Source organism: Gopherus evgoodei, chromosome 1, assembly GCF_007399415.2.
Source record: "Gopherus evgoodei ecotype Sinaloan lineage chromosome 1, rGopEvg1_v1.p, whole genome shotgun sequence".
Taxonomy (NCBI): domain Eukaryota; kingdom Metazoa; phylum Chordata; order Testudines; family Testudinidae; genus Gopherus; species Gopherus evgoodei.
Window position 1 is genome coordinate 45,930,443 of NC_044322.1, and position 24,168 is coordinate 45,954,610.

Sequence of the window (24,168 nt, forward strand, 5' to 3'; positions counted from 1 at the left end):
AGTTTTTGGCCTCTAACAATTTGAATCAGTATGTCTTTCAGTTCAGGAGGCTCGGACTTCTGTATTTACCAGACACTTTTTGCTGTATATCAGATGAGTAATCGCTGTAACACTGAAATTGCTGATGTAAAGTAGTTTACAAATTTTGACATTTGGCTGCTTCAAACAAATGTAAGCTTCTGCCAGGCGTGGTCCACAGCATCAAGGGCCAGGTTCAAATGTCTACAGGTTCTTTTTATAACTAACAAACACCACCAGCTTGAATGCCCACCCAGAAACATGGGACAAAACTAAATATCTTCTCTGAGTGCCCCTAACAGCCATACTTCCCCTCTTGCAAGCACTGAGTCTGAGTATATAACAAGGAAATACTTCATTAAGGGAACTAACAACAATATATGAATAATAAGTAAAGTGCCCATAACAAGAGTATCCTTAGCTATAGTCCTTTATCTTAATTCGCCACCCAGGGGTATGAACGTTCAATACACAAATATCTCTTTAACCCATCACTTTCCCCCCCTTTTCCCTGTGCTTCACTCCACTTACAGTTAGGGGTCAGTAATTAGTGTAGCCCCAGAGTCTAGGAATGTACTCAGCCAGGCCTGTCTCTAGCCCCTATAGGAAATGCTGTCTAATCTGGTCCTCTCATTTCAGTCTCTATAGCCCACCAATTCGGAGTTTGGGTACATTTCTAAAGACACATCCCTTAAGTGTCATTTGGAGGCTTTCTGGGTAGAAAGCTTATGAAATTGCACTCTCTGTAGTCATACTTTCCCCTCTTCACCAACCAGATGGTGGTAGAGAGCTCCTGCCCCCATGGAGTTCTGTTCGTTCTTTCCCCTGGTCATCTACAGTTAGCTCCCTATCCTCTACAGCTTCAGGCTACATGGCTTATACAGACAAAGAAAATATCTAGAAAAATATCTAACTTTTCAATGAGTAATAATGCAAGCTCTGAATACGGGTAGGAATAGTTGAGAAATATTGTAGGATACCATATTTTGCTGCGAGATACCATATATGTGCAGGATTGGGTTGTAGCCTTTATGCAGAGCTGAACTTCTGCAAGAGAGCACAAGACAGACTGTGCTTCAGCTAGGAGCAATCTCTATTAAAGAGCTACTCTATAGGCAGTGGGGTGTGCAATCTGCTCTATCCCTTAGTGGAACATTTTCTCCCTCCGCTCTGTGTGCTGGCCTCTCTCTCAGGTCGTCTGGTATGGAGAGGTGATCACTGGCAGTAGCCACTGAGGCAAGGTGGGTATAGAGGGTTGGGGGTTCCCCTGGGAGGGGAGACCCAGAGTGTGGGGGTTCTGCTGGGGCATAACCCTGAGGTAAAGAGGCACCGGGGTCTGTGAGGGACACAGGGGCTTGAGGCAGGTGAGCCACCAGCCCGCAGAGGGTGCTCCAAGGCTGAAAAAGAGCTAATTCCCAGGATGACCAGTAGAAGGTGCCACACCAGTGATTCTCACCCTTGCTACAGGCCTCCAAGTAGGGAGAGCTGCAGTAAAAAGGTACACTGGTTACATTGATGAGGAAATGTCTGATTAAATTATATTAAACAGATAGAACATTCTGACTCAATTTTCTCACACTGGGGCAACAAATACATTACAGGGGCAGACCAATAATAAGTAGAATATCGATAGCTAGCTAGCCAGATAAGACAGAGTGTAGCATACCTTCCTCCCAGACGTATGCACAGCAATCATCTTCAGATCTAACTAACAATGCCAGTGTTTACAGGATCTCTTAGGGCCCAATCTTGTGAGCATCTTCATGTCTCACCACTAGGAGCTGAATGTGCTCAGCACCTCCCAGGATAAGGACCACAGTCTATTCTTTATTTGTGGGTGCTACAAAACAGCTGAGAATTGCTTTTGTCACATAGTCAAAAATCTGATGTGCTGAATCTAAAGATACAGGAGTTCAGCTGTTTATGTAAAATGCCTGAATAAATGAAAAGGGAAATACATTTCTTCCTTTGCTCACTTGATTGAGTATATAGTCATCTGTAGGGGAAATGAAGTTATTTATTTTATTTATTTCCATATATATACACACATACACACACACACAAAATATTATCTATCAGTACAGTTCCTGTTTTCCTCTTGCTCTGGATTTATACAAGAAATTAGTCTGACGACTTACACCCCAAGCCTGTTGATACCAAGTCTGAAAATTGCCTTTGAAAATTAACATTGTATTTCTAAGACTGTGTGCACTAAGGCTGAAATGTAGCACAGTAACTTTAATGTGTCTCATTTACAGTACCTGACATAATATTCTTGTGAAAAAAGTGATCATGAAAAATCCATCTACAAAAACTGCGTAACACGCACTTTATTTACTTGGAACTGACAGTTATTCAAGATTCTAACTAATCATGAAGCCACATGATTTCTTCAGTACAGAGGGAGTCTAAAGTTACCACCACGAAAGACCAAAACAAACACTTCCCAATGCAGCCATGTGTGTGCAATGTAGCTAAATTATGGTGTTAGAGGGCGCTGAGACCTCCCTACTCAGTAAGAGTATTTTGATGAGGGTGGGTGGGTGGGAGAGAGAGAAAGATTTTGGCTCTTTACCATTACAAATAGACTCAAACAGAAAAGACCCCTTAGGTCATCCAGTGCCTCTCTCTACCAGAGTTGGCATTGTTCTCAGCTCTACATTTACTGGTGTTTTGTCCAATCCAGTTTTAAAAGTTCCCAAATCATGTAATGTCCCTTTGGACTCACCTCCTGGTCACTCAACTTTGGCCTGTTTGGAAAGACTGAAAAACTTGCAAGGAGCAACTTTCCTATACAGAATATTTCATTTTATTAATTAAAATAATGACAAACTTGAAGCAAAACAACTTATACTTAACGGCAATAAAAATGTAACCCTGTAGCCTGAGGAGTGGAGTTCAGAGCTTGAGTTCCAATCTGAGTTGCAGCTTCAAAGCCCTGTCTATACTGATATTTTTAGAGTGCTAGCATGAGCCCCGCTAGCCCAACTTTGTCTACCTGGGCTGAAAGGTTTGCTGCCGTGGGCTGTGTAGACATGCCTTAACTGTCCTCAGTCACTCTTAGGCTATATCTACACAACAGACTTCTATCATCAGAGCTATGTTTGTCAGGAGTGTGAAGAGGGGTTAATCCCTGACCAACAGAGCTGTCCCAGCAAAAACCTCTAGTGTAGACACAGTTTTTCTGGCAAAGCTGTGCTTTCATCACCATAGCTTGTTTTGCTCAAGGTTGGAGAGTTGGGGGGAGGGGGCGGGGCAGGGTGAGACATGCTGGACTAAGCTATGCCAGTGAAAGTGCAGTTTTGCCAGTATAAACCATATCCACCATAGGAGCACTTTGTCAGTATAATATATCACTATAGCTATACTGCCAAGCATTCCTATCATAGACCTGGCCTAAGTGAAATTTCCTGTGCCAGAATAGCTGTAGAACATTAAAAGCAACGTGGTCTGTTTGGCAGGGAAAATTGTGCCTGAAGGAACAGAAAGAACATGAATGCTGAATGTGTGGAGCATGTGGAGACAAGTGAACAGAGAGAATGGGCTGGATCCTGCAGACCTTAATCCTGCAAAAATCTTACTGAGTGCAACAAGATTTTTACAGAAGAAGCAATGTAGGCACATGCTGGATACAGTGTGTATGAGAGACCCAAGAATGGTGGAGCTCTTAGTGGTATCCAGGGAGCTGTACATCCTGTGTTAAAAATGGAAATTTTATATCGTAAGCAAGTCATTTTGTCCTAGCATTCCTTGACAATCTCTCAGAGAAGGAGAAGTAGGATTTTTCCTGGACATAGTACAGGCTCTAACTGGGACATTTCTGTTCTTGATCAAAATCCAGGACTGCTTCCCCAAGAGAATCAAATTCCTTTATGGCCCAGGTGCTGGCTTGCTCCTGAGGTGGTCAACGAAGTAGAGTTTAGCTGGAAGGGGAGAGAGCGCAAAGTCTCTGCTTGATTCTGCTGTCTCTAGCACCTCCCAAAGGGGCAGTACCCCCTCAAACCTGACTGAGGTGGGGTGGGGTGTCTTGACCTGAGTCTCTGGCTAGGCATGTGGATAACAAGGATTGCTGATGTTGTTTAATCATTTCAATACTTTATAGTTTTACAGTGACATGATCTTATTTTTCAAAATGATTTTTTCTTCCCTGTTACTGTGTGAAAGACCCACACAAGAAGCAGGGGGAACTGATGTCTGCACAGGGGAGAGATGAGAAAGTGACCATATACAAAGCATTCATCTCTTTCCATTTATATTACTGGTGCCCTCATTGCAAGGCCTGTTAGAAAGCATCTACTTAACAGTCACACATTGTTTTATATTTAGACTGCAAACTCTTCAGGCCAGGTACCATGCCTACAGCACTTGGCATGCTTGAACCCTGACTATAAAAGGTTACTGCAATATTAGAGTTAAATAACAAAAATAAATGTCATAGGCATTTAGATATTACCTTTAATAATAGCAAGTAACATACTTTCAGACAAGTATGATTTTTGTAAATGAAAGCTAATTCCTTTAAAATAAGTGGTAAAATTAGCAAATTTAGTTCTGCCATAAAATAGCAAAACTGGGAGATTAACCAGCTTAACAATTGTTAGTCTTGCTTGACTTACAAGTCCTCCCACAGAGGTCACTGAGGCTGGCTATTTCCAAGTTAACTGTGTTGTAATTTTCAGCAAAACTTCACATATTTAGCATGCTCAAAAGTAATTTTTCTTCTCCTCATAATTGAAATGAATTATGCCAAACTCCACTACTGAAATTCCAGCTAACTAAATTTAATGGCACAATGACTCATCACCAAAAAGACAGACATGAAAGCAAACCATATGACTGATGATACTCACAGGTAGTTTGAGATTTCCAGTGGAAGAGCCTGGAAATTATCCTTTAAAAAAGAAAAAGTGGAAGGATGGTCTTGTAGCAAATGCACTGGACTGGGAGTTGAAGTTTGGGTTCGAGTCTCAGCTTTGCCACAGACTTCCTTTGTGACTTCCCAAATATCACTTAGGGCCTGATTTCTGCATAGATATTTGCATGCCTGATCTGCACATGCATGCATAAGCAAGTCAGGGATTTGGACATGCCCATAGCTAGCTAGGTGCTCTTCTGGCCATGTAATACAAAAATCCCCAGCCTCTGCAAAAACAAGAAGACATGCATGAAAACATCTGCTCAATGTGTGGCAGCAGTCATGGATGTTTTCATGCAAAGTGGCTGGAAAATAGCCATAAAGAAGCAGCCAAATTTCCTCTGGTGTAAGGGAACTCTTCCAGGATGTATAAATTTGAATTAGCTGATGCTACACCACTAACTTTCTCTATCTGCACAGGGATATAATAGGGGCAGGATCAGAGCAAACCATGCTCAGGCCAATTCTCAGTCAGTGGAGTGGTTCTTATTAGTTAATGGACATAACTTAGAGCAACCTTTTGACTATTCTAAGTGAAATGAGAGACTGGTTCAACCCTTTACAATCCTCAAGATTCGCAGGTGGAAAGGTGGCTTTCCTGCTCCCAGCTGAGGGTTCAACCTCCTTCCAATACTAAAATGAAAATACATATCTACCTCATAGAAGTGTGGTAAGGACCAACTGAGTATTAGTAAGCATTTTGAGATCCTCAGATTCTGGTAGAAGGCTTTATGTAAATAAATTATCATGTATCAATTGTCACATTATGTTTACCTTAGCAAATACTGTGTTGGCCAATAAGGGGCCTGTAATACACACTGACCAGTGGGTTACAATATCATTAGTTATACATATCTAAACAATGGTAGATGATATCAGCCATCTCTACACTCCTTGTGGACATCTCTGAAACATCAATTTTTTTATATTTTTTTTAGATACAGCATCTAACTAGCATCTTCCAGAGAAGGAATTAATACAGATGATATTTGCTATAGAAAAAAAGAGCAGAAAGTCTTTCAGCACAGTAGATTACAAGAAACTGTTTGTTTTCCTTTTTCTGAACCAGGTGGTCAAGAAAATCCAAGCACTGGCCTAACGTTAGTTAGATACAGTATCACAGTTATCACTATTCTAAGTGCTAGCTTTACAGCTAAAGGAAAAAACTGGTCACAGCATACATAACCTTGTTTTTTTACTGGTCACACTTTGTGCCACATGCGCTGCAGTTGTGTTATCTACAGAAGCTAAGCAAAGCACTGAATGCCTCATAACTAGTATTTCCCATGTTAGTTTATACATTGGAACTGGAGGAGAGAAATTAAATCATGAAACTTACAGTTAAAGTTTTCTATTGTATTTGCATCTAGGAAATGTCTCATTAAAACAACAACTATTACGCTTTCTTTTCTAGGACAAGCCTTCTCATAGCCAGGGAAACGTTCTGTTCAATAGTATTTCATCAGAAATGTTGCAATGCGTTTATGTCCCTCCTTTAAAAATATATAAGCAAAAATAGTTCCTGAACTGTGAATTTGCCAAAGCCACTTATTCTTTTTTATAGTTCTTAAAACAGTCAGTGAACTTTGTAGTCATGAAAATGAGGGGCTAACAGCACTAGCTTAGGTCAGGTATTGTACAAGAATGCCCTTGCAGAGCTCTGCCAAAGCATTTCATTCCTGACTTGCAATTTCCAACATTGGCCTCTTGAGCTGAACTTGCTAATCAAGACAAATTATTTCAGGTATGGGATGGTGTAGGGGGGTTGTGTGGGAATATATAGGGAGAAGGCTGAAAAAGCTAAACTCTTTTTGACTCATGACTCATTCCAAGATTTGAACTCCAATCTCGAGAGAAAAAAGACTAGTGTTCTAAAACATGTTGGGTCTGACTTACCACTGATTATTCCAGTTTTCTGCTTGTGTAACTCCAATGAGATCAGTGGAGTTACATAGGGGTTAAACTGGAGAAATACAATGATGATCCAGGCCCACTCCCATTTGGCCACTAACCCCTCTTTTTTAAATGTAAATAAGGTTGCTGTGTCCATTTAAAAATACATTTTATACCTTTTAACCCTAATAGAAAAAATATTTAGAAAAAACTATAACAGATGTACACAGTCTCTGAAACTAGCATTATTTTCATTCTTCCTTCCTGAAAAAGGACCACTTGAACTAAAATCTAATTTTAAAAGAAAAAGAAAGATGTTTTGTCCTCCAGACAAAATTAGCAAAGTCAAATTTCATTATTTATGTCCAAATTACAGCAGTGGCTAACAGTATTGAGTTACTAAAAAGACCACTAGCATTTTGCAGAAATCATGTCGTAAGCTTTTATGCAACAAAATGCTTGGGACTTTGATCAAGTGCTAAAAAGTGTACTGTATGGAAGAGTCCTACTTGGACTTTGGGGGATGGATGTGTCATCTAATAAGTCATTTCCATTTCTGAACTGTATGATTCCAGGGACTCCACTGTAAACAACGATAAGTACATTCTAATTTACATTATTGTTATCACTGAAACTGTATGTATGACTTGTATCAGTGAAGTTTTCTGAGTTTGGTATTTATTATACCAACATTCCTTGAAGTACAATACTAAGAGAGATTGTAGAGATCGGGAAAGAAGAATAAGATAAGTTCACACTTATTCCTTCTCTTCCAGCACCTCCCACTGCAAATACACAGACACTTGCAGACAAAAAAACCAAAATTATTGTAACATCACTTCAATGTTATTTTGATTGTATTAAGTAAACTCCAGTCAAATATCTCATTTTCTTTAGCGATTTCTGAGATCTAATGTAACTTGAGCAAACTAAAGTAGTTGGGCAGTTGCAAAAGAGAGAAGCAGAAAGCTATTTAACTAAGAGGGAAAAAAAATCTCTCCTGAAAGTACATTAGTGTATTTCAATCAACAAACAGGCAGGCCCCAATGTTTCAAACTTCAGTCTGAGTAACAGTGGCAGACCTTCAACCTGTAATGGAATATAGAATTTACAGAGTACTACGCAACTTCACTCTATGAAGAAAGAGGCATATGATAGTTATTATCTTTCCTTTAAGAAGATATACCTTTACTTGAATCAAAACACCTTAGACAATGTATAGTGTATCTTACATGCATATATTTTACTTGACTTTAGCAGAAAGAGAATATCTTAACCATTGCAGGACCAAAGCAATTTACAAGCGACAGATAAAAAGGTTTGCTATTTTGTAACTAGGAGCATGATCTTAGAATCACTTTACTTCCATAGTTCTACATAAATATCATTATCTACTTAGCTTATTATGGGCCTCTTCCAAGGTCTGTTGAAGTCAATTGGTATCTCTTTGGTCAGGGCTTATACCATCTCACAGGCAAAGAAACAAAGTGAAATTAATGCTATTGATTAGAAATGGGCCCAGACTAAAACGCCAGATCTGAACAGCCCTGAAATTTGGGGACATTCAGATGCGGATCCAAATTTTGGGCGTGATCTACAACCAGTTAAAATCAATGGAAAGACTCCCAAGAGACTTCAGCTCTTCTTAAGCAGTGAATGAACAAAATAATACAGATAACATGCTAGTAGAAAATAGTGACGGACTCAGATTCTCGACCTTGAATACTCAGTCATATTGTATTGGGAACACTTGCCAGTCTTATTGTAAAAGATTTAGAGTTGTGATATTATATTTATAGACCGTATTTAATTTAAAATAAAAATACAATGAAGATTTTAATGATAAATAGTAAGTCTTGTGGTAAAGAACTGAAGCCAGAATATGCTGTAATATAAACAATAGCTACTTACTTCAGTTTTTGGTCGTGCTCCAGTTGACACTGAGCTTGGCAAACCATCTAAATCCTGGTAGCCTGCCCTCTTATTTCCACAGATTCCCTTTCTCTGATGATCTCTGTGAAGAAGGCCTGTCTCCAATTTAACAGGGCACTGTAAAGGAATAAATGAGTCCTTTAATAAATAAAGTAATAAAACTTTAAAAAATGCAAACAAAGACAAAAATACAATTGGTATTGTGTCCATTAAGTTTATACGATGTACAGTATGTCAAGCCTGAAAGCTTATTTTTTTATTTTCATTTTTTGCAGCTGTTTATATTTTATTATATTAGAAATTCAGATCTTGTCTACACTGTTTTTTCTGGAAGCCTCTGTGGAGAGTTGTTAGGATTACATATGACATCATAAACACTAAGCAAATGAAACCTGATATTTTGAGAGGAGAAAGTTACTTTTATTCAAATTGTTTTTTTTCTTCCCACATTCACTTACTGTAACTCAAACATCATACAAACAGTTAGTGGAAAATCTCTTTTTGTTAAAGAATCATCATCCATGCTACTTCAAATTAGAGACTACGAATGCTCCTAATCCATATCTTTAGATCCTTTGAGGACTAAGAAACCTACACAAAAACCACAACAGACTAGATTTGATAGTCTTGGCAATTCTGACGTACAAAAACAGCTTGTAATTCCCAGCTGGCACAAGACATAGCTCCTTTCCTACTTTCTCCCTTCAGAAACTGCATGGATTCTACTGGTTGTGTATTCACTGTGCCCTTTTAAGTTACTTCCACTTTTTCCATAACAGCTATTTACAGCACCAACAGCATTTTCTGACCATCTCCCCAGGAATTGAGGGGAACAGAGGTAGGTAAGTCTGTTTCCCTCCCTCTCTCAAGGCCTCCACATTACTGAACTCAGCTAGCCCTGGTCCCCTCTCCCTCTCTCTCTGGCATTTCCTTCCTTCCTTCCCTTTTGACAGCCCTGGGCTGATAGGCTAATTGGCTCCTTATCCCATCCATCCAGCCAACCTGATTCTCTAATTACCTCCATCAGATTTCTCAAGGAGAACATAGAATCACAGAATACCAGGGTTGGAAGGGACCTCAGGAGGTCATCCAGTCCAACCCCCTGCTCAGAGCAGCACCAATCCCCAGACAGATTTTTGCCCCAGATCCCTAAATGGCCCCAACAAGGATTGAATTCACAACCCTGGGTTTAGCAGGCCAATGCTCAAACCACTGAGCTATCCCTCCCCCCATAACTTAATTAACATCTGAGAGACCAGAGTGCAGGCTCATCTGTTGGTTCGCTGCACTCTGTCACAACACCCCCACACGCATTTAAAAAAACTTTTCTAGTTGTCTTCTTGTTACAACGTACAAGAAAAAAAATACAAATCTATCTGGAACATTAAGGGTTTAAAATAAAAAAAAATTCAAGAAATGCAATTTATGTTCCAATAACAATGTTAACTTAGCCACACTCCACATATATAGTATCTTCTGTTCCAGTTTTTCTCGTTATGTGTGTGGCTTAATATATTATTGTGTATGCTGAAAAATGTGTACCTTAAATAATACAAAATGGGTTACTATGAATTGCTATAATCTAAAGATTTCCATTTCCTGATTTATTATTTTAACTCTGCATCTTTGATACCGCAGCAACAATTGTATTTTTGCAATGTTATTTGTATTTATAAATAATTAATATACAATCCACATTTGGTTGATTTTTGATAGTTTTAAAACTATATGTGAAACATTTTTTTTAATTTAAAATGCTATTTGTTATAGTTATTCATTAAAGGCTAGATAGAAAGTTTACTTTCAGCTTATAAGTAGGGGCAACACATAGCTATACTGCACCAAGAACACAGTTAGGAGAGAACTGAGTCTTAAAATCAGCTCATTCCCTGGCTCCCCACTGGTTTTCAGGGGGCAGTAACCTACTGCTAGTCTTTGCCAGTAATGGATTATTTTCTCTGGCACATTTGTGGGGCTGGAGGGTGGTGTGTTGTAGAGTTGGAGCAATGAAAGTCAACAACAGACCAGAATTTAGTGCACAATGTTTTGTCATTTTGAGAGAAGAATTAAGAAAAATATATCATTTGAAGGCAGAGTTTTGTTTTATTGAAAAGTCTATCTCTGAAATTAAAATCAGACTGTATTATCTATATTTTTTTTCTGTTTCTCCTATATCAGTACTATATTTATGACTGATGAAACTATAAAAACTCACAGATGGGATCCGCAGTTCCCAAATCTGCTGTTTTTTCTACTAAAACACAAGGTATTGGAAATAACACGGAAACTAGACAAATTGTTTAAGCAGTAGTGGAAGATACCGTGCACAGCAAAACCTCTTTGCTGCTGTTTTGTTATGCACAGTATCTTCCACTAATGTTATTCTTCATGTACAAATGCTGAAAAATATTTTCCAGGGAGGAAATGTACAAGTTTTAGAGGAGCTGTACTACTAATTGCAGTTTTCCAAAACTAGTGAACTTTCAGCTGAAAGCTAGATCATTTTTGAGTGGTGGTACTTGCAGCATATAAAAAATAAAAGGGTCTGAGAGAAAATTTTTCAGTAAAGAATGTGATGCTTGGTGAACTTTTTCCCCTCCCCTCATACTTCTATTGATCAGACTCTGAGTCCTATTCCCTGTGCCATTTCCTCATATGAAACTGACTAGCAGCAACTTTCAGCTTGCACAGATGCAAAATAGGGCATGGCAAATGAAAAATTGTTAACATTTTCTTTTTAAAAATAATTTAAAATTTTTAGAACATAGTTTACACCTAAATCCTCATGTAAATATTGTCAGCACTGAAAAATGCTGCTAACCATTTCATCCCCCATGATCCTACATATAATTCATTAGCAGTGTGTATTGTTTTCTGTATATGGTAAGCAAATTTTACTCCTCCCACACAAAAATTCGATGTAACAGAGTATTCTCCATGAAATATATATGTGAGAAAGCAAGACCTAGAAGATCACAAAGAATCACAGAGTTCTTCAATTAACAGATAAATACACTTCACAAAACAGTGGCCTGATTCAACGACATGATTATACCATGGGCTATACTCCTGAGACAGCATCTGCTGTGCAAAATAAATGTTCTGTCATTTGTTAAAAATTTCCTACTTCTTCAAGAGAGCAATCTTCAGACTAGCCGCTCCAACAAACATGCTGTTATATATACAGTATAGTCACCTGCCTCTGAGATCTTGTACTTGAGATTTGCCCCATTAAGTAAAATCAGTTTATTTATGTCTGAATATTAGTAACATCATAGCGGAATTCTCAATCCATCACTAGCTTCAAGCTCTCAGCAGCTGGCCTCTCAGGGGTCTGCTGCACATCATCTATCCATCTCCTTGCTGGTCAGCCCCCACTATGATGACCCACCACCATTCCTTCCATAATCAATTTCTCACCCTCTATGCCTGATGTGACCAACGAACATAAGTTTGCACCTGCTGATTTCTGACACCAGGGTCTGTTTCTCTATAGTAATATTTCTAACACAAGCATATGTCTTTTTTTCAGTTCAAGAGATATGCAAGCATCTTTGTCAACATCACATCTCAAAGGCTTCAATTTTCTCTTGTCAGCACCACTAATTCCCCATGATCCACATGAATAAGTTGCAATGGAAAAATTGAAGTTTTTACCAGTCAAAGCTTTGTACATTTCAAGATGCCATGGTTTTCCCAAACTTTCATGAGGAAGCCAAATCTTTCCAAAATTTCTGCCAATTTCTTCGGAACAGGCTCTTTGTTGGATATGATTTCAGGTAACTGTATTCATCTACTGCCTCTACTACCTGACCATTAATTGTGATGTCCATTCACTTCTTGTTTTTGTTAATTGTATCAACATGCATGTATTTAATTTCTGCCTGATTCAGGGATAGTTCATAATCCTCACCCGTTTTTACACACTCCAACTACTGCTGAAATGCATCAGTCGTTGTAGCAAAGAATGTCACATCATTGGCATAGCTGACATCAGTTAAGAGGTGTCCACCAATAGAAATTTCAGCTCCTATTGTAGTAAGTGAAGGCCCTAATAAAGGCCCAGTATAAGGCCTGAACTAAAAGTAATGGATAAGACTTAGCTAAAAAGCAAAGTCAAGATGTGAGCTGAAGGCCGGCTCGGTTCACAGATGTTGGCAAGGAAAGGGCTGATGTTGCATAAACAGATATTCACCTAGCATACCAAAGTATAAACATGGTACCAGAACACCTTATACTGGAACATTCCACAGATAAGAAAGAACAAGCCGACCCATCCCAATGACAGGGGCAAAAGGGTAAAATGATGGATAGAGTTGTTTTGATCGAACCAACATGTACAAGGTGAGAGGCGGCACCTTACTATGTAGAGGGGTTGCACCTTACTTCGTAAAGGGGTTGCACCTCAATACGTCAGGAGTGATCTGTAACTTGTTTGTACCTGCGTATAAGAATACATCCCTGAGGCGGTGTCTTTGTCCGGCCGAGGGGGCAGTGGAAAGTCCCGCCACTGACTGAGCCGAGTCCATTCACCGCGGGTACATATTTGTAGTATGCTCGGTAGACTAAGTAATCTGCGGAGAACTACTACTGTATCCAATACGGCAATAAACCTGGCCGACGTGCCTTTGTACCTTACTAGACTCTGTGGTCATTGGGGGTTCTCTTCGGGTCTGCTGTGTCAGCTAGCTGCACAGAGCTGGGGCAGCACACAGAGGGAACACACGCACGCAGCCGAGTGATACCAACAAGGAGAGAGCAGAGCACCACACCGGTAGCATCTGACAACACCTACCACTTGTCATAAACTTCTAGGTCTTGTCTCATAATAATTTCTGTGTACATGCTGAAAAGGCTGGGGACACAAAACACACTTGTCTCACACTCTGCTCAGTGGAAAATCCCTTGCTGTCATCTGTGTTGTTCATGATAGAGCCTTGCAAATGAGTTCAATGAGAATCCCGTCTGCCAGTATTCAGCATGTGACATGAGCAGGCCAGATGCCAGCTCCTGCCCAGGCTGCAGGCATTAGCTAAGAACTGACAAACTCATAGCTGGAGACCAGACCAGCTCACCTGTATGTTAGTTTTGCTTAAAATAGGTATTATTCTCATAAACTTGTACTTAGTATTTAGACTCCATGAAATGCTTTTAAGTTGCTGCATGCATTAATCTCACTTGTAATGGCAATATTCCATGCTATAAGAAAATATGTAAGTTTTGCTTTATAACTTTGAAAATGTTTGCTGTGAATTTATGAACACAGGCAAAGGAATTGTTGCCTCCATCCCCGACCCAGAAGGACTATCAAAATCACATGGGCCAGCAAGGAACATTGCAACACAAACGATTGGATAATGACCCGATTGCACCTTGGAAATGCTACCAGTGCAAGGAAGCTCATCCTGTGGACTTGGAAGCTGAATGAAGGAAATAAAACAAAGCCACAGGAAAATGTTCCATCTCTTTACTTTTTGAACTCTCACAAGGCCAGAGCCACCAAACTGAAGCCAGAGATCCCCAGGGGTTATCTCCTTAGTCTACCCTGAAAGACATTTTGAACTGACAGTTCACTACAACTCTGTCACTCTTAGGATTTAGATGGTAACTCATTTGTGTGTATATGTTTGCTTGCTTTAACCTGTAAATAACTCATTTCTTTTTCCTAGTTAATAATCCTTTAGATAATTTATTACAGGATTGACTATTGTGTTGCTTTGATGTAAGATCTAGGGTATCAATTGATCTGGGGTAAATGACTAGTCTCTGGGGATTGGAAGCAACCTGAATATTGCGTGATTATTTTGTTGTAAGTGACTGTATCTATTGGGTTTCCGGGAAGTGGGTGGGCGAAGCCCGCCCACTGCTAAAGGATCATCCCCCAGCCTAAGGGGAGGACCCACAGGACCACAGAACCCACTGATTACGAGGGACAACTAATAAAAGAACAGGGACAGGAGTGCGGTCAAAGGGTCATAAGAAGGGAACCTGACGGGGACACCGAGCAGAGAACCCCGGACAGCACCCACTGCTCCTCGAAGGCGTCAAGGGAGCCAGCGGATGCCACCCAAAGGAACTCCGCCCGGATTCGTGAACGGACCGTGGAGCGGAAACAATCCCCACAGTCACCGGAGTCTCCATCGGCCAACCTCCTCTCCCTGGTCGTGTAGAAGGCCTTTTTAGCCAGGGCGAAGAGGAGGTTGACCAGGAGGTCTCGGGACTTTGTGGGGCCACGGATAGGGAGTGCGTAGAGAAGGAGGTGAGGGGAAAAGTGCAGCCAGAAACGTAAGAGGATGTTAATGAGGAGCCGGCGTAGGGGCTGCAACCTGGCGCACTCTAGTAAACGTGCGCCAGGGTCTCTCTCATGCCGCAGAAAGGGCAGGTGTCCAGGACAGGGGTAAACCGCACCAAGTACACGCCCATGCTTACAGCCCCATGAAGGAGCCGCCAACTGATATCCCCGGCGGGCCTCGGGACCAGGGTTAAGTATAGGCTGGCCCACCGGGGCTCCTCACCCTCCAGAGGTGGCAGGAGGTCCTGCCACTTTGTATCGGGGCGGGACACGAGAGTGAAGAAGTGAAGGGTGTGGAGCACAAGTGTATAGAGTTGTTTCCTTGGCGCAGTTTGAAAACAGACCGGCTGCAGATCGTGCAGCCAGCTTGCGGAGAAGGGGCGGGGGGGCCGGTCGGGTCTACGGGGCAGGGGCCCGATGAAAAGGTCTGGAGGGCTTGGGGTGGGGGGTGGGCGGGGCGTGCCCTCCCACAGGACCCGGTCGAGGTACACCCGAGCAGCGGGCGGCAAAGCGGCCTCCACCTCCTGGAGTACACGCCGGGGAGTACAAGGTCCGGAGAGCCCCATGCGTTGAGCGAGCATCAGGGGATCCAGCCAGCCTCCCCGATCATAGTCCAGAAGGTCTCCGACCCTGGTAGCTTCTGCCAGGACCAACCTCGGGCGCACTGCGGGGGACTCCGCCACCTGCACACGGAGCTGGGGATTGTGTAGCAGGGGCTCCGCGAGGAGATCTGCCCCCTCGGTGGCCGCCACGGACCTGGTGGCAGAGAACAGCCTCCAGGTCCAGAGGAGGTCTTGGTAGAAGACCGGCAGCCCGGAAAGGTCTCGCGGAAGACCCCTCAGATCGAGATAAAGGAGCTGACGGTCGTATCGGAGCCCTCGGAAGCGGCGCAGGAAGGCGTGCGCCAGTGCTCTCCACGCCGGACTACTTGCACCATAAAGAAGCCTCTGCAGTGCCTGGAGGCGGAAGACGTGAACCTGAGTGTGCAGGCACTTCAGGCCCTGCCCTCCCTCCTCCAGGGGCAGGTGGAGTACCCCTGCAGGGACCCAGTGCAGTCCTGGCCAAAAGAACTCCAGCACCACCCTCTGGAGGTCAGCCAGGAAGCCCGGGGCCGGGACCAGTGTGTTGAGCCGGTACCAGAGCATGGACAGGACTAGTTGGTTGAGCACCAGTGCCCTCCCTCAAAGAGAAAGGCACCGGAGGAGTCCTGTCCACTTCCGGAGCCGCTCCGCCACCCTGCCCTGCAAACCTTGCCAGTTCTCTGGCGGAGACGGATGCGTAGTGGAAAGATAAACGCCAAGATAGAGCAGCGGACCCGTGCTCCACCGGATGGCCTGAAGCGCGGGTGGGAGGGAGCCTGCCTGCCACCCATCCCCAACCACCAGGCCAGAGCTCTTGAACCAGTTGACCCGGGCGGAGGAGGATGCCGAGTACACTGCCTGGCAAGCCTCCACCCGCACCAGGTCGCCTGGGTCCTGGACCACGAGGACCACATCATCGGCGTACACCGACAAGACCAGCCGCAGCTCCGGCTCCCGAAGCACCAACCCCGTCAACCTCTGGCGGAGGAGACAGAGGAAGGGCTCGATCACCAGAGCATACAGCTGGCCCGAGAGGGGGCACCCCTGCCGCACTCCCCACCCGAAGCTGACCGGCTCGGTCAGGGTCCAGTTGAGCCTGACCAGACACTCTGCGGAAGCGTACAGCACCTGGAGAAAACGCACAAACTGGGACCCGAAGCCGAACGCTCGCAGAGTGCCCAGGAGATACCCGTGGTCCACCCTGTCGAACGCCTTCTCCTGATCCAGGGACAGGAGGGCGAACGATAGACCATCCCTGCACCCAAGCTCCAAGAGATCCTGGACCAGATAGAGGTTATCGAAGATGCTACGGCCCGGGACGGTGTAGGTCTGGTCTGGGTGGATCACGTCCTCCAGCACGGCCCCCAGCCGCAGCGAGATAGCCTTGGCTACTATTTTGTAGTCCGTGCTGAGGAGCGAGACGGGACGCCAATTCCGTAGATCACGGAGATCCCCCTTCTTCGGCAATAAGGCGAGCACAGCTCGCCTGCACGAGAGAGGAAGGACCCTGCCCTGCAAGGACTCGGCCCAGATGCTGGCCAGGTCCGGGCCAAGGACGTCCCAGAACATGTGGTAGAACTCCACAGTCAGCTCGTCCATGCCCGGAGACTTGTTGGTGAGCATATGACGGAGGGCATCCGAGAACTCGGCCAGAGAGAGAGGCAGCTCTAGCCGGTCCCAGTCACCCGCGCTGAGCGTCGGGAGCCCGTCCCAAAGCACTCTGTGAGCGGTAGGATCGGTCAGGTCCGGGGAGAAAAGGTGCGCATAGAAGGTCTGGGCCCTCTCGCACATCTCCACCGGATCCGTGAGGGGGGTGCCGTCCTCCGCTAGAAGGCAGGTGATGTGCTTCTTGGTCCCCCTCCGTTTCTCCAGGGCGTAGAAGAAGCGGGAGCCGCGATCCATCTCCCGAAGGAGGTGGATGCGGGAGCAAACAAAGGCGCTCTGAGCCCGATGGTCCTCAAGGACCCGGAGCTCCTCCCGCTTCTCCCGGCACGCTCCGCAAAGGGATGGATCCTCGGGGCTGGCGGCCAGACGCCTCTCCAGCTCTAAGACCTTCCGTTCCAACTGCCCTATCGCCGCATCCCTCCGTTGGCTGACGCCCCGGGTGCAGTCACAGCAGAAGAGCCGGGCGCGCACCTTACCCACATCCCACCAGCGCTGTGCCGAGGGAAAGGCACACCGCTGCCCTCGCCAGGCCAGCCAGAACTCCCAGAAGGATGCCACAAAGCCCGCATCCTCCAGCAAGCTGTTGTTGAAGTGCCAATAGGCCGGCCCCGGCCTCTCCGCACTGAGAGAGGCTGTCATGGTGATGAGGTGGTGATTGGAAAAAGGGGTCAGCCGGACGCTGGAGGACTGGGCCCGTGAAAGGTGGAAGCGTGACATGTAGATGCGGTCCAACCAGGAGTGGCACGACCGGTGGGCCCCCACCCGGACATAGGTGAACGTGGAGACATCGTCCGGGTGGTGGTCGCGCCAGACATCCACCAGGGAGTGATGGTTGATGATCTCCTGGAGGACATCCGCAGTGGCCGGGTTCCGCTCGGTCCCCGAGTGGTCCCGCTCCTCTAGGACGATTTTGAAGTCCCCGCCCAGGACCAGGCACTCACGAGGATCCAAGGAGCCAAGGAAGGTGGACACCTGCTAATAGAATGGCAGCCGCTCCGGGGCCGATGTCGGGGCATAGACGTTCACGAGGTTGACCATGAACCCCTCCATGCAGACCTGGAGGTGCAGCAGGCGGCCTGGCACAGCCTCAGTGACCCCCAGCACCTCGGGCCATAGGTCGGGGGAGAACAGGGTAGCTACCCCAGCCCGATGGGTTGTGAGATGGCTGAAGTAGACCCCATCCCCCTACTCCAGCCGCCAGCTGGCTTCGGCGGCCGGATCTGTGTGGGTCTCCTACAGGAAAACCACAGAGTACCCCCCCCTCCTGAAGGAAGGAGAGCACCTGGCTTCTGCGGAAACCCACCCTACAGCTCCGGGTGTTCAAGGTGGCAAAGGTAACGAGTGCCATGAGGAGGGCTGGGGGGGATCCTCGCCAGCAGGGGCGCTCATGGCCCCCATTGGGCCACGCAGCAAACCGTGACCCACCCCGAAGGTGAGCAAGGAGTCACGGAAGCTGCGGACCCAGTGGTAAGTCGCGGCACCCTGCTTCCCGGTCCTCCTGCCCTCCCCTATGAGGGCTCTCGCGGCCCGGAGGATCTGGTGGAAATCCCCCCAGCGCTGAAGAGCAAGCGCTACCTTGTTGTGGGAGCCCCTGACGTCTTCCAGGAACTCCTGCAGCTCCTCTCGTAGTGTATGGGGGGGTGGGGTCGCTGGCCTCCAGCGATCCACCGGCGGGGCCTTTGGGACAGCCCCATGGCCTACTGAGATGGGCAGGCAAGGGGCGGACCCGCGACGTGGCGCCCAATGAGCCAGCGACACGCGCTCCACCTCAGACCCCGGCTCGATGGGGGGCGGCGGAGGGAAGAGTACAGCCCCTAGGGGGTCGGGACTGTGAAACCTAAAGGCTGCTCCCTGGGGGTCACCTTCTGGGAAAGGGAAGGAGACAGCCCCAGGGGTGGCAATAACAGCGTGGGAGGTGGAGGGGATAGGGACGGGGTCAGGAGCAAGGGCAGGGCTGGGGTCAGGAACAGGGTTGGGAGGAGGGACAGAGATGGGACTCTGGGCCGCAGGAGCTGAAACGTCAGGAGGTGGCTCCTCGCGGCCAGGCGCAGGGGGTTGAGGGGTAGGGAGGGGGTCCTCGGTGACACCGGGCTCAGGCTCAACCACAGATAGAGCGGCCTCAGCGGTGAGGGACGCAGAACCCTCAGTGGGGCCCCCGCCTGGGAAGGAAACCAGTTGCCCCGCGCCACCGAGGGATACCTCTGGTGGCTCGCCTCCCGGCCTCAACAGGCTCGGCGGCCGTCAGCGGGGTGCCATCCGCAGCCGGGCAGGTGGAAGAGTCCAGGGGGCCCCCGGAGGCAGGAGTGGACGCAGCAGTCGGGGTGATGAGACATGGGGAGGGAAAATCCGGGGTGAGGTTGGCTAGGTCGGGGCCTGCTGACAGAGGGTCGTTCTCCCCCAGGGTAACTGGGGTCAGACCCAGGGCCTCGATCTCCTCAAAGACGGAGGGGAGCTCACCACCCACCACCCCGGGGTCATCCCCACTCGCACCCGAGGTGACGCTCACTGCGGGTGTTGTACGGGGCACAGGCGGCACGGGGATAGGAGGGGACTCATCAGGGGCCTCCACCGGGAGGGACTGCGGAGGAGGAACGGTGGTACTCTCCAGTGCTGCCACGTCTTCCCCAGCTGGGACTGGCATATGGTCCGAACCCGTGGGCATGGCGGAAGGCTCGGTGTCTGCAGCCCCCTTCCTGGTCTTATGGGGGGCTTCCGCATCAGATGGCGTGAGCGGAGCCCGAGCCTTCTGCTTGCCCCGCCTACCCTGTACTAAGGTCCAGCCCTCCATGGCGTCACCTGCGGGCTGGTCGACAGGGGTTAGGTCGGAGGGCAGGGATGCTGGTTCGTGGACTTGGAGGCACACTGGTGGGACAGCCGGAGGAAGGGAAGATACCCCCTGGGGAGGGCCCTCTCCTACGCCCGGCGGTACCCCTGCCGCACCCTCCTCCACAGGCCCCGCCAGGGCGCGGGCAGCGGAGGTGGGGCTCTCCCGCTCGTCTGGGCACGCCAAGGGAGGTACCCCTGCAGCCCGAGCGGGAGTAGCGATGGATTGAGGAGGAGGAGGGGCAGCCCTGGGCACCGGGCGGCCAGGCGCGCCGGCGATGATGGGGTCGGCACCCTGCCAGGGCTCAGGGGTCCTGGGTGCTCCTCTGAGCTGGGCCAAGGGGCAGTCCCTCCGGACGCGCCCCATCGCCTGGTAGAGGTAACACCGGGCTTCCCCCATAGAATAGTGCACCCGGTAATGGGCCCCCTGACAGGGGACCAGGAAGGACCCCTCGAGCGCCTCTCCGCCACGCGCCGCCGGGGGCAGTTGAAGCTGCACCTGCCAGCGGAACGAGAGGACCTGACGGAGGGCGGGGTCCTTGCAGCCCAAGGGGAGAGGGCTCACTATAGAGATGGGCTTCCCCAGAGTCGAGAGGGCGGGTAGCAGGGCGGCATTGGGAAGGAAGGGAGGAACGGACGTCAGAACAACACGGACACCCAGGTCCTCCAGCGGCTCTAGGGGGACGAACACGCTCCCCACCGCCAGGCCCTTCTCCATTGCCTCCTGGGCAGCGGCCTCCGAGGCAAGGAAGAAGACCACCTTACCATACATCTTGGAGGCCGCCACAATGGCCATGGGCTCCATCACCCTTGCCAATGCCCGCATGTAGGTCTCCACGTGGGGCGAGGCAGGCACCAGGAGGCAACGGACGCTGTGTTTCCTGGTCAAGGTGGGGAAGGGGCCCCCGCTGCCATAGGTGGTAGCGGAGGCGGCGGTCGGGGGAGATGACGTAGCGGCGGGCTGGAGGGCCGCCGCCATCTGGGCGTATGCCCTGGGGGCCGGGGGAGGGGCACCCGCAGAGCTGGTGGAGGGAACAGTGGGGAGGGGCGCCGCGGCCGATGGCGGAGTCGTGGCAGCGGTGGCAGCCACTTCCATGGAGGGCTTAGTCTTCCGAGCGGGGCCCTTCCCCTTCTTCTTACCCTGGCCCTTTCTGCCGGCTGGGGGGGATCCCCCAGAATCGGAGGGGGCGAAGGACGTGGCAGCAGCGGAGGTCACCCTGGCGCCTGGCGCTGCTGGCGCTTTAACGGGGGTGGTGGTAAGCGGTCCAGCAGCGGCGGTTGAGGCCGAGACTGGGGGGTTTTGGGGGAGAGCAGGCGGGGGAGGGGGGACAGGGGTTGTCTCAGGAGTCCCACCCGCTGCGTCTCCCGGGAAGGGAGGGAGGGGAAATACCCGAGAAGGGGAGGGGAGGAAAAGCAGGTCAACCACTCCTCCCTGCTAGGCTGTAGGCAGGGGAGGAGGGTGCCAAAAAGGGGGAAGGGGCAAAGAAGGGGACTATCAAGGACTTGCAGGGGGGTCAGTCACCGACACGAGATTGAAATCCAGCTCCTCTAGCTGCACTAGGGGAGGGGAGGGATACAACAGCAATTGGAGGGTGCAGTGCAAGAGGGACAAACTCAAACAGGGGGGAAGCACAAGCGCACTAAAGGGGCATGGGCACACGAGGGGAGGGGCCGATCAGGACGAAGGGGCCGTAGGGAAGGGGAGCAACCAGGCTGGGAGTGGGGCAGAGGGACCAAGGGGCTAGTTGCAGGGCTGGGGCAGGCAAACAAACTGAAGCTGGGGGGGGAATGCTACAAGGGGCAATGGGGCAGGCAACAAGGGGCAAAGCTAGGGGGCCTGTTGCAGAGGAGAAGGGGTCAGTCCAGGGGAGGGGGGGTGCGTGCACCCACGAGCACTTGTGCAAAGTCAATATGGGTGGCTGGCTGCTGCTGGAGGTCCAAACGGTGGCAATAGGGCGTGGCAAGCCAGGCAAGCAGCTGAGTCCCAGAGGTGGGGACCAAGGCAGATGGCAAGCAGTCTGTGGGGGTGGTGGAGGGGGCAGTGGTGGTGCTGGGGGTTGAGATGGGGAGGCACAGATGGACCAGGGGGCAGGCTCCACGCCACACCCCTGGTGCCCCCACAAACACAGTCTACACCCCCACCACTAGAGCACAGTCAAAGAGTTACTCAGTTCCTGAGGGCCCCTTCCACAGTGGTCTCCAGAGTCTTCCTGTGTGCTCCCCCAGCAGCCAGTGGTATTCTCAGTCCTCACCTTCCTCCAGGCTCCAGCAGCTCCCCAGGCAAACACAGCTCCAGCAGCAGCAGCAGCAGCTCCTTCTCCAGCAACCCTGGCAGCCAGGCAGGAAGGACCCCTCACAGGTGGTGGTGGTGGTGGTGGTGGTGGGGTCCTGGCTTCTCCCTCCAGAGGTGGAAGAGTGGGGGCTGGCCAGCAAGGCCCTCCTACCCCTCACCCAGCGGCAGTGGCAGCAAGCGGCAGCAGCAGCAGTCCAGCAAAGGAGCACTCCAGCCAGCAGCAGCAGCCCAGGAAGGGAGAAGGGGCTCTAGCCAGCAGGGCAGCCAGAGAAGGCGGGGGAACGCTCCAGCCAGCAGGACAGCCCAAGCAGACAGAGCGCTCCCGGTAGCAGAGTGGTCCCCTGCTCCTGCCCTGAAGGGGTGAAAACAGCCCTGGGAGAGGGCTGCAAGGGGAGGAGAGTTAGGCTAATTGGGGGAAGCAGCCACAGGTGGGGCCACACCCCAATCAGGCCATAGCTGGCCCTGTAAGAAGGCAGAGGCCCAGCAGCTGTAGAAGAGACATTCTCTATCTAGGTTCTGGAGAGAGAAAAGGACCTGGCTGCCTGGGAAGCTGAGAAGGGATTCTAGAATGGAGCAGTGCTGTGGAAGGGCAGAGGGAGCTGCGGAGCTCCAGCTTAGCAAAGCCCCAGACTGCAGGCCAAGCTAAGGGCCCACAAAAAGGTACTATGGCTGCAGAGAGGCAGCCCAGATATAGGCAGAGGCAGCTGGTCCAACCTCCCTTGTCGATGATGAGTGGTTTACAAACTGCAGTCTGCCCCAGGGAGCAGGAGCTAGATGATAGCTGGTAGTAGCCACTGAGAAAAGGTGGGGATAGGGGGTTGGGGGTTCCCCTGGGAGTGGAGACCCAGAGTAAGGGGGTACTGGCAAAGGGCACCAGGGTCTGGGAAGGACACGGGGCCAGCAGCAGGTGAGACACTGGCCTGCAGAGGGCGCTCTGGGCTGGAAGAGCTAATTCCCAAGATGACCAGCAGGAGATGCCATGCCGGTGAGTTGTCACCCTGCCACAGTGACCATTTATCACTAAATCTAGTTTGCCTCACTCTCAAGATAGTTCACATTTACCATTTGACTTGGTAAAATCTAATTATAGAACATACCATCAGTTGGAGTGTCTGTCTGCCCTGAAGAAGGCACTCAGGGTTGTGAACTACTCTAGACAGCATGACACTCCAAACATGGTCATGTCATACATATTAAATGTTTCTGAGTAGTTAATGAAACACATGATCAATGGGTCATTAAAATCCCTGTATTTTTCAATGATGAGACAGATTTTAGGGATTTGATCACATGTACCTCATCCCTCTCTGAAACCAGCTTGCTGTGATGGCACTTCGGTTTCTAACATTAGCATATACGATCCTGGACTACGTAAAGCAATACTTTTCTCAACTGAGATATCAGGGAGATAATACGACTGTTACGATACTTTCTTGTGTCTCCTTTCTTTGGTAAGAGCAGAAGGATTCCCTCTTCCAGTCATCTGGCTAATTTCTTTCAAATTTTGCATGTGACACTACCTCTGGGGGAATTCTGTGCCACTATGCATATGCAGAATTTATGTCCCCTACAGATTTCTTTGCTGCAGAAAAAATGGTTACCCACCTTTTAGTAACTGTTGTTCTTCGAGATGTGTTGTTCATGTCCATTCCAAGCAGGTATGTGCGTGCCGCGTGCATGCCAGCTGGAAGATTTTCCCCTAGCAGCATCCGTAGGGTCGGCCATGGTGCCCCCTGGAGTGGCGCCACTACGGCGC

The 24,168-nt window shown here is 48.6% G+C and overlaps 1 protein-coding gene across 2 annotated transcripts in view; it reads right to left on the reverse strand.

The window, feature by feature from the left end:
- Positions 1-24,168, reverse strand: part of STARD13 (StAR related lipid transfer domain containing 13) — a 521,076-nt gene that overhangs the window by 351,108 nt on the left and 145,800 nt on the right. For both annotated transcript variants that reach the window (XM_030563204.1, XM_030563196.1), the window contains exon 4: positions 8,738-8,875. In XM_030563204.1, coding sequence (XP_030419064.1) covers positions 8,738-8,875 — 138 coding nt within the window. The remainder of the gene's footprint in view (positions 1-8,737; positions 8,876-24,168) is intronic.